The 18,554-nt window shown below is 37.2% G+C and overlaps 1 protein-coding gene across 1 annotated transcript in view; it reads right to left on the bottom strand.

Moving 5' to 3' along the window:
- LOC143148955 (netrin-1) overlaps positions 1 to 18,182 on the bottom strand; it is a 264,655-nt gene extending 246,473 nt beyond the window's left edge. The window contains exon 1 of the mRNA XM_076315806.1: positions 16,153 to 18,182. Coding sequence (XP_076171921.1) covers positions 16,153 to 17,557 — 1,405 coding nt within the window. The 5' untranslated portion in view covers positions 17,558 to 18,182. The remainder of the gene's footprint in view (positions 1 to 16,152) is intronic.
- Positions 18,183 to 18,554: the final 372 nt, after the last annotated feature.

The raw sequence follows: 18,554 nt of genomic DNA, 5'->3' as shown, positions 1-18,554 counted from the left end.
GCCTAAAGTCTGCGGGTCCTGTTTTTCCACCTTTCTCCTTTGGAACCTTAAAAATCCATTTACGGGGGTGCATTAGAAGTGTACCGCGACACGAAATAAATCTGAAAAGAGTGAAATCGTTTCTTCGTTTAAAAACTCGGCGTGACGAAGTTCGTACTCGACAACGTAAACGTTCGTGTGTGTACATACAACGAAGGATCATACGCGAACGAACACTGAAAGATTCCAATTTTCGTGTCTAGCCATATTTGTGCATGCTGTGCGTTTATGTATACGTATTGTAGCGGAAAAGTGCGTAACGTTTTAATCAAACAAAATAATCATCATCGTTACTTTAAACATTAAGCTATACCAAAGTAAATTTATTTTTTCACCGATTCGATTCGATCATCAACGGCCGCAATTTTATTTTCATTACTGCAGCGTGCAACGATGTATGTTTGCATCGATGCAATTTTAGTAAACGGTAACCTTGTACATATATTACATATGTATCTATTATAAAAATGCGTATCGAATCACGAGGTGTATTCGAGTCCAGAGTTCAATTTGTTAATTCTAATTTCATTCGTAATATGTACGTGTATATAAATTGTCAAATTTTTAAAAATAACGCGTACCAGGATTAATTTTACAGGAAAGAGGTCGAGGTAAATGATCAATGGTAACGTGAAGGAAATTTATTTAACGTTTATACTTTTCTCTTGTACTTACACCGTTACGAATGTTTTTGGACCGCTATGTTATTTATAACATTTATATTTTACACTAATTTTTATGTATAACTCTCCGTTCAATTTCTACGAAATAGCGCCAATATTCTCGTCAAATTTAAATTTTTCCAATGGTTCACGGCTACTTATTTTGCATTTAAATGTATGCATCGTTTTTCATTTTACTTCCGTTAAAAGTAATGAAAAATCGTTTTTGATTTTTCTATCCCAACGAGATTGTTCTTTCCGAAGGTCAAACGCTACAAATTTTTCAGTAGAGACTATAACGATAAAAAGGTTGATTTATTATTTGTAATAATATTAAATAAATTAAACAAATCCCGAGTAAATCCGCACGAATTTATTAATTTTTATTCGTATTTGTTTTAAAGTAAATTACATTGGTTCGCAACTAACGATGATACACATATACAATCACACCTTTTTAAAGAATAAATTCAAGACACATTTAAAATATGATAATTTATATTTATCTTCAACGTGTAAGAAATTTTACCATAGTACGTTACGTACAGATAACGAACAGAGAAAATATGCTGTACAAAAGTTGCAAAACAAAGGCGAAATTCTAATATTGGTTCGCAAACGAACTTTAACGAATGGCACGAGTAGTGCAACATGTTACAATAAAAGAATCGACGACGCGTAGATGGAACATTTTCCTAAGAGCTCGTTACGTGAAACAATATCGTAACCGTACAATGTACCTCGCTACACGTGTACAAGAACATATATAAATCAATGAACGAGCAACAGAACATCGTATCTGTTTGAAATCTCGAGAGTAACTGCCAAACAGCTTGTTAGTTGTCTTGTCGACAACGACTGACAGCTGCCCATCTCCATTGGCTGACATACCCAGTGACACATTAATAGAACACAATAAAACATTGTAACACGTAAAACAATAGTATATATAAACTACGTTAATAGACAGTTATAAAATCATGTAAGTTTCACTTGAACCACAAGGAACTTGTAAAATATTTAATATTTCAAATTTGGTCTTCAATAGGTTACAGAAATCGAAAGAAAACGATCAGAGTGGACGGAACTGTCAACCATAATATAATGTACCCAACGATCGTAAAATTGCATACAAATTTTGGAATTAAGAGAATTTACGAGACAGCAGTCCCGACCCGGAAACCTCGACTTCCTTGGAAATCCCTTATTTCCACAATGTACGTCATAAATCGCGCGTGTGCAGTCTGCGTCACTTAAAACGCAGAACCCTAGCATATGTTACTTAAGAGTTTAAACACAGCTAGCTTACGTTGGAAGAACAAAAAGGAATGTAGTTGAAAAACATTGAAAGGGACTGAAATACTTTATATTGCAGGGACACTCGCCAGAAAGGGCACATATATCGTACACTTCCAAGAGTGAAATTTACGGGATTTGGTGAAGTGGCAAGTGACACCATGTTTTTTTTTTTTTTTTTTTTCACCGATTCGTGGTACATTCTACGTATTACCAAAGCGTTGTTTACCATACGCACGACATTTATGAATTCTACCCTCGGTGTACCTCGCATCTCGTAAAATACCCTCTCGTATTTTACACGAGTATCTACCTACGTGAAGCGAGTCTTGTAACTCTCGATACAACCGGAAACGAGGCAATTCCACTGGAACGAATGTATAATTAAAAACGGTTCACCAATCCTATTGGTGACACTCTCGCGAGGATACAGTAAGAAAATATAAAAATTGAAAATTAATAAACTCGTTTTGGTACGCTATCAATAACTTGGGAGAAAGTACCACAATCGCGAGAAAACGAACGAAATTAAAATAGTGAGGTTATTCGATGTACAGCTTGGTAATTTTATATACAGCTATTAGTGTCGTCTAGTAACTAAAAAAAGACAATTAAACGAACACTATTTATATCTTAATTTCCGTAACACGTGTTGTCCTTAAAGTCTATTTTATTCGGGTTTATTATAATGAGTATCTTGGACGTAAGTAATAATGCACTTACACGTTTAAATTCTAAAGAATAGGTATTTTCGATATTTTTGTCACGATATTTTCAATATGTACATGTGTGTGTGTTATGGTACGATACTTAAAACTATTTATCCAAACTTGTAATGACATTGAGCTCATATTTATATTTATTTATATATATATTCAAAAAAACATTGTTCGCCTACAAATAAAACATAGTAGAGTATATATGTATGTATTTCAGGGACAATGGTATTGCAACGTGCCGTATACAACAATGCGATTGTGATGTTTTGTTAAATAAAAACATTTTCTATTAACTTTTTGTTTAATACTTTCATATTTCAACCAACGTGTTATATATAATACTATGTCCGCGCTTCTCTTGTTAAATACTTTCAACGAATTTCTTATTAAACTTCTCGTTATTTGTACAGTACCTACTCTACTATGTTTTATTTGTAGGCAAACAATGTTTTTTTGTAAAGAATCCACAGCAAGTAGGGAAACAAAAATACATATGTAATAGGTTGTTCAATAAGTTTTGTCATTCGAGAAAACAAATGACAACGTATTTATTTTTATATTTTTTTTTAATTTAAATATATCTATCTTAATTCTTACGATAATTGTAAAGTGTCACAGTAGGCTTTCACAGCATTGCATTGTGCAAGTCCGTACATAAAGTGCATATTGACTATTTGAATATTTGAATAACTCGTTTTGTACATTTTGCAGAAATTGATCATTATCCGTAATTCGTCATAAAAATATCTTTCATCGTTGGACGTAGCCGGTATACTAAATGTGACATGGTACAATACTTAAAACTATTTGTCTAAATTTGTAATGACATTGAACTCATATTTATGTTCCATGTTCTTATACGCGGAAAGGATTACTGCAACATAAAGTAAGCTATAACTTGGAAACAACATTTTTCTTATTTTTATGTCCAAAACAATCACTTTCGTCGTACTTTCTACGTGCAAACAACCTGTATATTCCCCCAACACTGTATACCGTAATTTTAAAATCATGTTTCTTAAAACGACGTTTCTTAAGACTCTTGAACAGTTTGGAACAAATAAACCATTAGCTGGAAATATTACGCACGCGTAAAACAAATATCCCGTTATCGTTCGCACCGATCATTTAGATTACCTATATCGCCAAAATCAATTATTAACGTTTGAAAACATTCTCGTAACGTGTTCGAAACATAAGTAGATAAATATACGAACGAAATTTGGAATCGAGGTGTCCAATACTTTTCTTTAAAATAAATTGCAAATACCATCTAATTTTTATCTCTGTTGAATTACCGTTCTACCTTGTATTTCCAAATACGTAGATTCTTATAGCCATTAATATCGATTCTACGTTCCACTTATTAATTTTCTTTCAAAAAGACGAGCTTTATCGTTTTAATAATAATGCAAAAATTAAAATTAGTAAAAACAATACAAACCATGTAAACATCATCACAGTGTTAGTCTTGTACAATAAGACCTGATTAGGGAATTATTCGTAAAATTGAAACAATTTCGATATGAAAGATCAAAAATATTATTGTATTTCTCATTCGTAAAATATTAAATTGAAAATGGTAAAGGTGTCCTTGTTATCGAATCAAATTCGCGTTCGAGTTGTGTTATTCCTTTTACTCTGAATTTTAAAAATTAATACCAGATTAAAAATCACGCTCGGCATTAAAATAAATAAAGGAATAAGTGTTGTTTTGGTGGCAAGTAGATGCAAGTGCAACCTCTAACTTAGCGAGCGTCGAGCATGGTATCTTCGACTCGGAAATGATACTCATAACGAATACGTTTAACGATATCCTTCGCGAGGAACCCTTCGAAACGACGTCCCAGGGTTGTCCGCGATTAATTACGATTACGGTTCTTGTTTTCTTTCTTCTCTTTTTTTTTTTCTCTCGCGATACACCCTCGTTGGCGCGCGATCGCGGTCGGCGCGCGAAAAGGGCGTCCCTTATCGATTCGAAACGATTTTAGAGGGTGGTTTGGCCCCGACGTTTTTGATTTGAGCATACATCCTCGATATACGAGTCTCGAGGCAACGCTTCGCCGCTTCGAATTAAGGGGTGAACCGAAAGGAGTGCCCTAGCCCTGGGGTCGTTCCGCGGGCAACACAGAGAACGAGAATAAGAGACGAAATCGTAAAGAGTAGAACGGAGCACGGAGACTCGAGAATCGGGAATGGAGGATGCGGAACGAACGATGGTGGAATCTGACGCCGAAACGCAACGGGGAACGTGTTCAACGCGAATCTTATTTTACATCCCTGCCGGCGTACGGTACACAACCAACGGAAGTCATTCCGCAAGCTCATATTATATAACCAATGCTACGGATAATATACAATCCACCCGATTACCTTCCGTTGGAATTAGTTTCCTTATTACTCGCGATTCGAGCATTCCCAATGTAAATCCACTAGAGGAAATCGTTTAAATCTGTTTTACATTCATTTTCACCGTAATTAATTGATTTATCTTCGAACCGCGCAACGGAAGAAATAAACAACCTCGTAGAACCAGTAGACGAAGAAGAAGAAGAAGAAGAAAAAGAAGGAAAGAAGAAGTACTGGTAGCCACGGTGTAACAGGTCAAAAGTCTCTAAGAGGTGGTAAAAGTTACAAAATCATCGTGTCGAGATCTGATAAACGGAAAGATTATTGAACAACTATCCGCGAAAGTACAGATAGTAGTAATAGCAATAGATATTCGGCTCAAGTAAAAGTGCTTCGAAGATACTGGTGTACAAGAAGCCGTATCGATCCTAATCGTATCTATACGATATCAAGGATAATGTACCTATGCTAATTTTATACCTATACGCTAATGTTAATAAAAACGACAAGATTTTACCAGATACGGTATATACATATATCGAGTCATTGAAACGTATCTTTCTCACATCGTATGCCCTGCTCTGACTTGATTCAATTTCGATTCGATGTTCCAAGAATTTGCGTGGGTACTACGGCATTCCGTTTTCGTGAGAAATTATTCAAACGTGATCGACGAAAATAACTACTGTTTCAAACTCGAGGAAACGTTGCCCTTGATTTCTGAAATTTTATAAAAGAAAAAAGGTATTCAGTCTCTCGGACAACTATGAAATAGGACTGCCAGTCTTTGGTGTATGCGGCACTAAAAGTGATTAGAAAAAGATGAATTTCGTCCATCGGTACGGTTCATCGTTACTTGCAAGAAATAAGAGAAATGTCTAAATTCGACGAATTAATTTCAAACAAATTGCCAGTAGCGAATTATCAGTGTCCTGTCCCTGATGTTTATGGGAATCAACCGTGACGAAAATCGTGCAAAGAAACGATACAATTGAAATAGAGTCCGTTTATAATTTTCAAAAATATTATTCTCAATTTCTTTCTTTCTTTACTCTTGAATTTTTGTAAATAAATATTTTTGAAAGAAGACTGTTTTCCAAAGAAAATATTTTTCAAAGAAAATGAGTTTTGTAAAAAATAATTACACTCGAATACGAATTACAACGTTGTCCGAAAGTGTGACTTCTGCGTACATTTTTGGTCTCATCGATGAAAATAAAATTAGATGTTAAATTAAAAGTGTAAACGATGAAACCTAGAACGATGGCCAAGAAAAACTTTTCTGAATTCAACTTGGCAGTCGATGAAAATCAGAAAAATTAGAACCAATACGCTAGAATTGCCCACAAACAGTGTCACTAAAAATATACTAAACGCGAGAAAGTAAGTTTTGAGTTTAAGTTCTTTGTGTTGATGTGACGTTAAAATTGTGGCATTTTAAAGTCACGATAATGCGACAATTTTTGCTACTGTTTTCAGAAAGCTTTGTGTCATGATATTTGTCACCATGAACACAGCGCACAACTTTTAACGGCACTTTGCATTATAGAAAAAATTATTTACATAGAGAGCGAACAAGTAACAGGCACTGGAAGAAACGTACGCGAATCCGAAAATGAATTCAGCGTAGAAATGTTTTGGAAAAACCCTGAAAAGTTTTTTCAAGTAACTGTTTTCCTCTGTCCTATCTTTTTAGAAGTATACAACATATTGCAAAATATATAATTTACAATGCAATCGAAAAAAAGTTAAATTATATCATACGAGTGTAATTTTTACTAAACGTGCTCGTGGCATTATTTTATATATTTCACGAATAATCGATCTCGACTCGATTTCGTGACATCGAAGTAATAAAGGACGTGAACAGATAACATAACGGAGTAGTTGGCTTTAGAATTTTTAAATTCGACCTTTCTTTAACCGAATATTCCTGGGAAATTGCTAAATATAGTTTATTATTCGTAATTCGGTAAAAATGTTTCGTGAAAATTCGATTAAAAGATATTAATAACTACGGGAGTTATAATCGATCATGTAAATCGGTTGTTTTTTACGGTAATTCTGACATTTTTTTGAAAATTTAAAAATCACTTGTCAACAAATTTATTTTGTTATAATTTGAAAAGATATACGCGGGAGGAGAGAAATGTTGCGATCATTTTATTAAGAAAAATCGAAATTTTCTCACTTCTTTCAATTTTAATATATTTTCCTTTCTATTAAAAATTCTATTTAGAGATTCTGCTTCTGACTTCCGACACATCTCGTTGTTAGAACAATCTTTCTAAGTACACGTACAAACATTTTTAAGGAAGCTCTCCCAGCCGTTTTTGATGTATTATATTTTGGAAACGCCATTTTTGGATTTAAGTTTACATATTTTTTCTCGTACAAATGTTTCAATTAAATTTTGATTTTAACTGCTCGATCCAATAAAGTCACGCAATAATAAATGCGTTGATATTTCGATTTGTCCATAAAAGGTGAGTTTCATCGCAAAGAATGCGTCTCCGGAAAGTCTTTGAACTAAATACGTACATACTGTTCGGAAATTCTGCGACGTGTCAATTTTTTTTAATTTTTTCGTAAATCGAAGCTCAGAATACGTAGAAAACTTGTGGCCATTGAAATATCTAAAAGTCACGAAAACGAAGACTTTCTTCTCGAAGAGTTTTATATTAGATTATCTTTTCCTTTTCGGTAAAACATGAATCACGCAACACGGAATAATAAAAACAAACGATAATAATTTTATTTGTTCCCAAGTTTTATTCCATCCATGGATCTTAATCGTAAGGTGCGTTAGAATAGAACAACTGGGGGTTCAAGTTGTTCGAAACAAATACAGGGTGTTCTTAAATTATCCAGGCAATCGACCGACGGCCGTCCGTCAAGACATTCTTCAAAGGGGCCGCCAAACGGAATGGTAACGGACAGTAAGAATACTTCCGTGCAAAACCCATTGAAGAATGCTTCAACGGACGTTACCCAAACGTACAGTGTAAATCCATCATTATACATAGCCCTTTGAAGTCACTCATCGGAGAAAGTGTTCGATCGCCACGTTGTTCTACCGAAAAGCATGAATTACTATTAATTCCTACTGTTAAATGTTATCTAAATACAATTGTTACAATTTCACTTTCGTATTCAAGTAATATCTAATAATATTTTTACTGTCACGTTGTTCTACCGAAAAGAATGAATTACTATTAATTCCTACTGTTAAATGTTATCTAAATACAATTGTTACAATTTTACTTTCGTATTCAAGTAATATCTATTGTCACGTTGTTCTACCGAAATAATGAATTACTATTAATTCCTACTGTTAAATGTTATCTAAATACAATTGTTACAATTTCACTTTCGTATTCAAGTAATATCTAATCATATGTTTATTGTCACGTTGTTTTACCGAAAAGAATGAATTACTATTAATTCCTACTGTTAAATGTTATCTAAATACAATTGTTACAATTTCACTTTCGTATTCAAGTAATATCTAATAATATTTTTATTGTCACGTTGTTCTACCGAAAAGAACGAATTACTATTAATTCTTATTGTTAAATGTTATCTAAATACAATTGTTCAAATTTTACTCTCGTATTCTAGTAATATCGAATAATTTTTATATATAGACACACATATACATAGATACACTTGCAACGCTTTATTTTAATATTGAAGTTTTCCTGTTGTTTCAATGTCTGTAATTAGGAAAAAGTGCACGAGAATGCTGACTCAATATTATCAAACTTAATTCATTTAATTGTAAAAGGATTTAGCTAATGCTTTATAAAATATCTGTGCATATTCGAAGGAATAATTAAATAAAATAAACAAGACAAACTTAGTCTTAAACAAGCGTATACTGTAAATTATGTTACGATGCTCTACTTTGGGATCAATTACAAATTTCTCGAAACAATAATTAAAGAACGAAAGTTAAAAAATTTACCGAACAAATTAAATTACATTCGAACAACAAACGATAATAATCGTATCGTATTAAACCAGAAGTATTCAAATATAAAACAGAGCAACGTAGATAATGTGAGAATTATCTCGTTTAATATAACAGACAATACAATTATTAATCCATACTCATAGATATAAGTAATCTACTAATTATCATGAAAATAGTTCTTAATTAACTTTCAAAAAACATCTCTATTCCCTTTCTTCGTTAAACAACTATGATTTACTTAAAGGTTCAGAATTACAGCAAATTTTAAATAATTCGAGAGAATGATTTTCCACATTAATATTTTTTTATAAAATACACTCAGTTCCATTAAAGCAATCATTGAATGATTTCAATACTGTTTTCATTGTAGTTTATCATACGAAGAAAACTAACTCAAACCAAACTAATCTAACTAAACAAATAAACTTTATGCTTTATATTTACTCTTGTACAAAGCCTACAAGGGTAGGTTACCATTGGTAACGCTGCAACGAATTATAGCAAATTCTTCAATTATGCGAATTCTTAGAAACACGAGTGAGATGCCCCCACTCTACTTTCACTTTAATCAATTTTTAAATTTTCGATTGTATACCACATGCATTATAAGAAGAAGTAAAACACTTTATAAGCCTGAAACTAAATAAACCTCAGTCACGAACGCATCTCTTCAAATAGGAGAACTTTGTTATTAGGAGTGTATTGATACAACGATAAATAACAGAGATACTTCGAACTCCATTTTCTCGTGACTCACCCAGTATGTATATACTATGCACTTACATCAATAGACAATCATAAAACAAAGCAAAGGAGTCTGTTCATTTTTGAGAAAAAGATCTAACGAAGGTTCGTCCTAAGGGTGCACCAAGCGTGCAATATTGTACCTGGGCTCACTTCTATTCAAAAATCAATTCCTCGATTTTTCAAACCCTACCTCACGTTTAAAAAAACGTAAAAATAAATCATTTCTTTTCACTCCTAATACGAAGGAACGCCCTTAATTTAGAATAATACCAGAGATCGAAACAGTTTTATATCTTTTTCAATAGGTTCGGTTAACACAATTCAAATGGAACTTACATAATAAATGCAGATGGAAACAGATAAATAAAAGTTCTGGTGTAAATATAATTTATAACAAATAAAATTAAAAGTCCTCGTACAATAAGAATATTTTCCTTGGCGATAATACATTTGGTATACAATCGCTTGAAAAATTATTTAGGTATTATCTTTGACAAGTTCACTTTCCTATTCAATATTTCTTATGAAACTACATTTTAGTTTCTTATTATTTCGATCATTTACTCGAAACAAACATAATAATATGTTATTATATACTGTACAGTATGATATTATTATACATGGTGAAAGAAAATTATTACCTATAATGTACTATGGAGTTTTATTTGTTTCATGAAACTGTTTCTAGCAAAACTCCTGAAACAACTAGTCCTGTGGAATTTTGATTGCAAGTGTTCCAAAGTATCTGTTCTACAAGAATAGTTTTTCAAAAAGATTTCAAGGAAAAGATTTTTTCCCATAAAAATACTACAAAGACTATATATTTTATTAAAGAAAAAATGTAAGAAGAAACAGAATTATTAAACAATAAAAATTAACTGTTTCTTTCGATCCCTGATCGAATATTTCATTGTAGATAATATTCAAGATACATTGAACCGTTTTCGAGCCTTCGAAGTTAAAAGCACAACAAGAAGGGCTCCGGCTCTTACAGCTTGAAGTGCGACTCTAAGAACTCGAGACTCGAAGCCTATTTTAACAACAATAGTTTCAATACCGCTTTCTCGTGAATAGCGTAAATATGAGCCAGACAATAATATGGAAACGTGAACTAGTGATTCACCGCTTGAATACTGGAAACCCGTACGAACACATAGAGAAAATAGTATTTCTACGGTTCGGTATATACATATATGTGTAGAGTAAAACGGTACAAGGATGAAAATCGTTTAACAAACAAGACAAAAAGTAGCTCAAAAGAGAAACTTAACCGACACGGTGACAAGAGGTGGATATTTGGAAAAGTAAAAGTAGACGCGCCAAGTATTCCAACAATCATTGATATTGAAAAATATATAAGAAAATTTCTAAGTGCTGAGTACGTCGAAAATATCTTAAATATACACAGTCGTGTAGCTCAACGTATGCGAATGGTAAAAGTAAGTAAAGGAAATTGGAATATCTACAAGACGATATATATCGGTAAGGATTATCATTTTTGGAAGAATGTTATTTGCAAAGATGAAAGTGTAATAAATTTATTGAATGGTAGAGGAAAAGTTTGACGAAAACCTAATCATGAATGGTGAACGCAAAATGTAAGTTCGACGATTGAGCAAGGAGATGAATGGTCCAAAATTGTATCTCAGCACTTGAAATTGAAAACTTACTTAGACTTTGTCAAAGAGAAAGAAACAAATCTCATATCGAATACGGGTTGTATTTAAATATTATAAAAATGCGCTTAAAAATCAAGCTTGCTATATTCCTTCGTGGTTCCATCGAAACAATAATCGTTGCATCGAGCGTCTAAATTGAACAAGTTTACCAAGAATTGAAAATAAAAGTACTTATGAGAACAAAAAATGTAAATTAAAGATCAATTAGGAGCAGCTCTATGTACAACGCGAGAAACATTTATCCTATTAAAATTATACTATAGTCTAAATTTAGAATCTCGAAAAATTTAACTGCAACTCTGCGATTCTTACAGTCAGAAATAGTTTACGATTATTGTCACCAGACAGACAAACTATATTTAAAAGTCTAGGCAAATTTATTCGACACGAGAGCAATAGCAACAAGAGAGACGTATTTAATTAACCGTGATCACTTGGAGTATTAGAGTATAAAATACGAAATATACGTGACATTTTATAATATTATTTTTCCATGTTTTTTCAGAAAAACAAAAAATTTGATCTCCCAAACTTTAATTCGGTTAGAATTGATGAAACGAATGGACCAAAAGAAAGTCTTATCTTCTTAATAAGAAAGCGTATAAAATTCTGCTCTGTACAAAGATTTTGTAATATTGTTGATAATTTGAAGACCGGTTAAAATTCTTGTCACAGATCCGGAAGTCGTTCTGGCAGGGTGTTTCAGAAGTCGTGGTTTTAATGCCTCGCAATCTGAGCGCGATCAGCTTCTTCTCTCGTTAAATTCTTACGATTCGAGCCTCATCTTTAGCGACCTTAATTCGCACAATACTTTTTGGAATTGTTCCAAAAATGATTATAATGGAATCAGGCTTCTCAATTCTGATTTAACATTAATTAACAATAATTCTGTTACTCGTGTAGACTATCTCAGAAGAAAACTTTGATCAAACTTTCTCCTTTCGACTCATGATCTTCTTTTGAATTGTAACATTTTTGATACTAACAAACTTAAAGTAGTTGAAAATACACGGAAATCAATGATTGTGATCTCTTACAGAAACAGAATTTCTTCTGCAATTTAAAAATTACGGAAGAAACTGTTCATAGAAGAGTCTCCACTAAACCAAAGTTGTAAATAGTAAACAACACAGGAATCCGATATTTTTGTGGAACAATGAGTGTTCTAAACTTATTTGGCTAAGAAATGCAGTCCTTGAAAAGTGAAAATACACTCGAAGCCTGGCTAATCGTATAGAGTACAAAAAATGTACAACGGTAACTAGGAGGTATATTAAAAGAAAAAAGGGAAAAATTTGCAGAGAATTCGCTATGAAACATTTTTAAAAATAAATAGGTTGAAGTGAAAACTGATGGAAATGACATTTCTAATCGAAATAAAAAAAATAGAAGAAGCAAGAAATAAGATTAGTCCCAACCAAATTCCCACAAACCCGGAACCAAATCTTAAGTTTTACCTTCAACCTCCATAAGCTCACTGTAACTCTCAATAGTTGTAAACTCGGAACTTCTCCAGGTCTCGACAAAATTGATTACCACTTTATTGTTAATTTGCCTCTCGAGTTAAAGTTCGTTTCACTTGACCTATTTAAAGAAATGTACTCGAGTAGCAAGTTCTACCTTGCTTGGAAACAAAGTTTAACTTCTTTTTATAGATAAAGAAAGATAGTGACAACGTTCGTCCTATCTCGATTACAAAATCGCTTTTCTCTTTGAAGAAAATGGTCAAATCAAGGCTCTGGTGACCGATAGAGTTCTCAGGATTCTTTTCATCACCTCAGGTAAGCTTTTAAGTCAGACAGTCCTACTCCTGAAGCCTTTTTTAGAAACAAGGATGGATAATTACCCATTTGCATTAGGAGCGATCTCACCCATTTGGGTGACCTTGAAATACGTCGTCAAGGTCAATATTCTGAACAACTTTTTCCTATTGTATACGTACCCGCCACTTGGCTGTAAGTTCCTAAATGTTTACAAAAATATTTACAATATTGTACAACGTTTTACACTTTCGAAATTCCAGAAACGCTCAAAGCGGATCAGAGTGAGTTTATACTAGATTTTTAAAAGAGAACCTCACTAACGGTGGATCGATCACTTGTTTACCTACGGACTCCGTGCAAACAGGCAAACGGTCCTCTTCAAAAAATTTAGTCTAAACTCACTTGTGATCCGTCTTGTGCGTACTTACTTTAGTACGTAACGTACGATACGTTACGCTATAAATATTTTTACAAATATTTCGAAACATAAAATCGAATGACGAGTATATGTGTAGGAAAAAGTTGTTCAACATTTCAACAATTCAAGGTCATAAAAATCGTAAGATCGCCCTTAATGTAAACGATTACCGTTCTTAGCTCTGTCGACAGGTACTTTAACCAGGAAAGTTTTTAATGGTCGGCCACAAGGAAGCCTTCTCAGTCCACTTCTTTGTTCGTTCTATGTTAAGAATTTTGTTATCGGTTCGGATACAGACCTTCGAATCTCTCAACTACAGTTTCCACCACCAATGGGAATAAATCTATGGAAAATGCAATTTTTACCGTAGACAGTAATCTCAACTTACCAGGATTATCTCTATCTATCGAAGAAGAAAACGTTTTAAAGCCTGCTCCATCAAAATCGACAACTGCTCTATCATTTCGTTTCAACTGCCAAGACTAAATTTTTGGTGATTATTTTTGATCGTCCGTTTAGATTTTAACGATCACGTTGAATTCATGAGAAGCAAACGCTTCGAAAGACTAAATATTTAAAAATATTTATAATTGCGGTAGAAGATGGAAGAGCGAAATCGGCTACCCTGGGTCTACATCAAAAGTAAAATTGGATCGATCATGAATTACAACCGCTTCGTCTGTTCTCCTAAACAAGAGTAGCGTTTGCTCAGTATTGTAAGAATTCAATTTACAGCTTTGCGTATCGCCATGGAATGCAGAAGCACTACGAGACTTAATAATGTTCCTCTTATGAAGGAATCTAAATGCCGGTTACTACAATATAGCGCAACAACTGGTTATCACATTATAGATTAACCTGTTTAATATCGAAGTATAATCACGATTAAGATAGAACATACCACGTGCATATTGGGCCCTCTGTACGATGCAAATCTTGGAAATTCACAACGTGGATATTTTCAAGATCCGCTGAAAAACCTTTTGCAAAGTCTAATATTTACAATGTTACGAAAAAGGCAAGGTCGGCAATATTTTCTCCCTACACCGAGTGAAAACGAGTTTGCGTATTACTTTCGTCCCGAGGTTCGATGGAGCACCGGTTATCTAGATCGTACGGATTGTCCGCACGTATATTGGGGTCCTTGGCGTTGATCGCGTTCGGGACAATCTGTCCTGGCTCACGAAATGAGGTAAAAATCTCTTTCATAATTCATTTCGCGTTAACTCTGTTAAGGGTGTTTGGAGCAGAGTGCGGTTAAATAATGTTCCTTTACACCTACACTGTGTTCATACATTTGATACATATTTTTGTTCATATTTTTGTTCATAAGGTAACTTTTGCGAATGTTGGTTTTATGTGCGTATGTGAGCAACTTTGGACGAGTAGGACTATTTTGTCCACAGTTTTGTAGTCTGTGATGTAAATAAGATACGCGAAGTCGAGTCTAGCTGAAGAGGTGTTATAAACAATGTCAGAGAGAGTCAGTCGTGACAGCAGGACACGAACTAAACACCAGAAGAAGAAAGAAACGAAGTAAGAGAGTCAGAGAGAGAAGAACCAAAGTGAGAAGTGGTTTCTTGCGTTAATAGATATTACTTTGTGTTCGTTCTATTATTACTTTTCTTGTCTAAATAAACTTTACATGTCCTCGTATAATGAAAAAAGAGATACTATCGTTCATTCTACTCACAACTTTGGCGCGTGTTTACTATGAAACGTTCTAACGTGGATCGGTGACGATCAACGGTTATGCGGTCTTGCAGTAGACTCAAACGCGCGCGCGCATAATAACAATGTCCGGAAAAGGACGAACATGGTTCACAAAAATTACAAATGTCTCTGATCAGAGATGTCGTAATTAGTGACTTGAAAGGATTTTTACTGTTTTCGTATTGGCCGATTGCCGTTTCTCTGTTTATCGGCGGTTGGTTATCAATATCGTGCGATCGTTCCTGGTTGTAAGTATCTCTCGGCAGCATAGGCAAGTCCGTAAAACGGTGCGGGGTAAAAATTTGCGAAAAAAGATAAGAACTACCACGACCAATGTTTGCACTGATCGTTTCCAGTTTCACCTATTCCTTACCAGGCAAGACTGTGAAACGGAGCGGGATAAAAATCTGCGAAAAAAGATAAGAACTACCGCGACCAAGGTTTGCGGGTTGTTATCAATAATGTCCAATCGTTTCTAGTTTTACGTGTCTCTCGTCAGCTCGGGCGAGAGTGTGAAAATGTATCGAGGTAAAAATTTGCGAAAAAAGATAAGAACTACCACGACCAATGTTTGTACTGATCGTTTCCAGTTTCCCTCACCAGGCAAGACTGTGAAACGGATCGGGATAAAAATCTGCGAAAAAAGATAAGAACTACCGCGACCAAGGTTTGCGGGTTGTTATCAATAATGTCCAATCGTTTCTAGTTTTACGTGTCTCTCGTCAGCTCGGGTGAAAATGTATCGAGGTAAAAATCCGCGAAAGAAGGTAGGAAGAAGTGGCTCGACTAACCTTTGCATTCGTTGGCATCTCTGGCAGTGGCTCGTGCCCAGGGTCGATCAAAGTGGAACGGCCGACACCTCTCGCAGTCCCTGCCGGCGGTGTTGTGCCTGCACTCGCAGGCGAGCTCGCCGTCCTTGCCCGGGATGCACCTTGCCGCGTGGCCGTTGCACTTGCACCTGCCGCCGACGGCGAAGTCGGAGACGGCGTAGTGATGAGCGACCACGATCGCTCCGAAATTGGTCGAGAGGGTGGTGGTCGTCGTCGCGGAGACGGTCACAGCCGCGAAGCTCATTTCGGCGATGTCCACCGCGTCGTTCGATTGCATCTCTTGTGGCGCGATCACCTGATGCACCGAGGGTAACGCGGTGACCAACGGGTCCACCGGGCCACGGAACAGAGTCTTCTGGCTCTTGATCCTCCCCTCTCGCTCCCTCTCGCGTTTCGCGAGCTCCTCGAGGCCGAGATCAAGGCCGTGATCGCGTTCGCGTTCGCGTTCACGTTCGCGTTCACGTTCACGTTCGCGTTCGCGTTCAGGTTCCCGTTCGCGTTCCCGTTCGCGTTCACGCTCGTCTACTTGTTCCTGGGAGGGTTGCTGGGGCATGTGGAGACGATTGAAAACTACCCTCACATCGGTGGCGGTCACCCAATCCTGTAGAACCGGTGAGTTGTCAAAGTCGGAGGCCGATGGACGACCCTCGAGTGTACTGAAAGCGATCCTACCGACGGGACCCAAGCCATCGCCCCCGGTGTATCGATGGCTGTCGGTACATCTCGCTTCCTGCTCGTTCGCCTTGGTGATGGTGGCCCTGTTAGGCCTGCCGTAGACACGACGGCACTGGGACGAGTAGAACTGGAACGGTTGCCACGTCTTCCCGTAGTCCATCGACTTGTAAATCGCGATCGAGTCCGGCTTGGCCGCCTTCGGGCAGAACTGAAGGCTGACGTAGGTCAGTTCGTACTTCTTTCCTAGAGAGAGGGTCAAGGTCACGTTGTCTGGCGGCGCGGAGAAACTCTGAGACGTGACGAGCGGCTCGCTCCGCCAGCAGGTGACGTTGTTGGGGTTGTTCAGGTCCGTGAGGTAACTAGCGGGGAATCGTCGCCGCGGTGTACTGTCGTCGCAGACGTGGCACTGACCTATGCCGGTGGTACCGCCCGATTGCTCGGTCACGTCGCAGTATCTCGTCGGTCCTCCGCTACCGCAGGTCGAGGATGCCTCGACGGCCGCGCCGAACGCCGCGTTCACGAAATCCGGAATGCATCGTCGCGGTCTGTCCTCGTCGTAACACGGATCGGACGGATGCTGTTGGCTGGAAAACGTCTTCGCGTACATCTCACTGCCCGCCAATGTGTTCCCGTGACGAATTAGGATCGCTCCGAAGAGGAGCCCGAACATCCATCCCGGTCGACTCTTCATCCTTGCCCGTATTCTCCCGGTCCGATCCAACCTATCTCCCCTCCCCCTCTCGAACCACGGTGGTTCACCTACGCGCCAATTATCCTCGGTTCCTTCCTTCGAGAGACCAATTTTCCCCCTCTCTGTTCTTTTCGTCGCGCGAAAAGGCGCGAAAAGGCGCGAAAAGGCGGTAGCGTGCGATCCTCCGCACGATAGCTACTATTCGATCCTACGGAGTTCCAAAATCGATTCTACGCTCCTCCGTTACTCGTCATGTTTACCGATCGACTAACCTCGCAGAATATCGATACCCACCACGGTGGCGCTTCTTTCGATTCTACTTTCGACTCGCATCGTCGGTGGCTACCGATAAAGGAAAGAGAGAAAATAGGGCCGGTGTCGTGCCCTCGTTTCGTTCAAAATCGTCGCGATGTTCGCGCGACGAAGATCGATTTTCGTGCGTTCGACGATTCTTTCGACCGGCCGGCTTCTACGTTGTTGCGCTTCATCGAGTTTCTCGAGCGCGTTGAGTTTTCATACGGAACGACCGTGTCGATTTCATTCCCAAACGCGAGTTCGACGATTCGAATACATGTATCGAATCGCGCGCGTTTACGCACGAAGCGAGACCTCCAGACGATGGAACGCGACGGATACGTTCGACGGACGTGAACGAAAACCCGACAATGACAACGCTTACCCGACGGCGGCTTGCCGCTAACTGAATCACCGTCCTTGCGCGGTGTGCATCCGAACTGTTCTCGAGTCCCTCTCCAGTTCACCGTCATCCCCACCACGACTCTTCTCTCGCTAGCCCGAGTCTCCCTCTCTTTTCGCTTTGACCGTCGGCTCGCACCCTCTTATCCAAGACCAATTCCTCTTGGGCCAATCCGACACCGCCACTACTCGCGTCGACCCCACTACTCGCGTTCCGCCACACTGGATCGAGGATCCAGCAACAGCCGTGTCGAGCTGCGCCGCACCGCACCGCGCCACCGGAAGCCGAACGACCACCGGT

Source organism: Ptiloglossa arizonensis, chromosome 7, assembly GCF_051014685.1.
Source record: "Ptiloglossa arizonensis isolate GNS036 chromosome 7, iyPtiAriz1_principal, whole genome shotgun sequence".
NCBI classification, from domain to species: Eukaryota; Metazoa; Arthropoda; class Insecta; order Hymenoptera; family Colletidae; genus Ptiloglossa; species Ptiloglossa arizonensis.
This window is presented reverse-complemented; position numbering and strand designations above follow the sequence as displayed.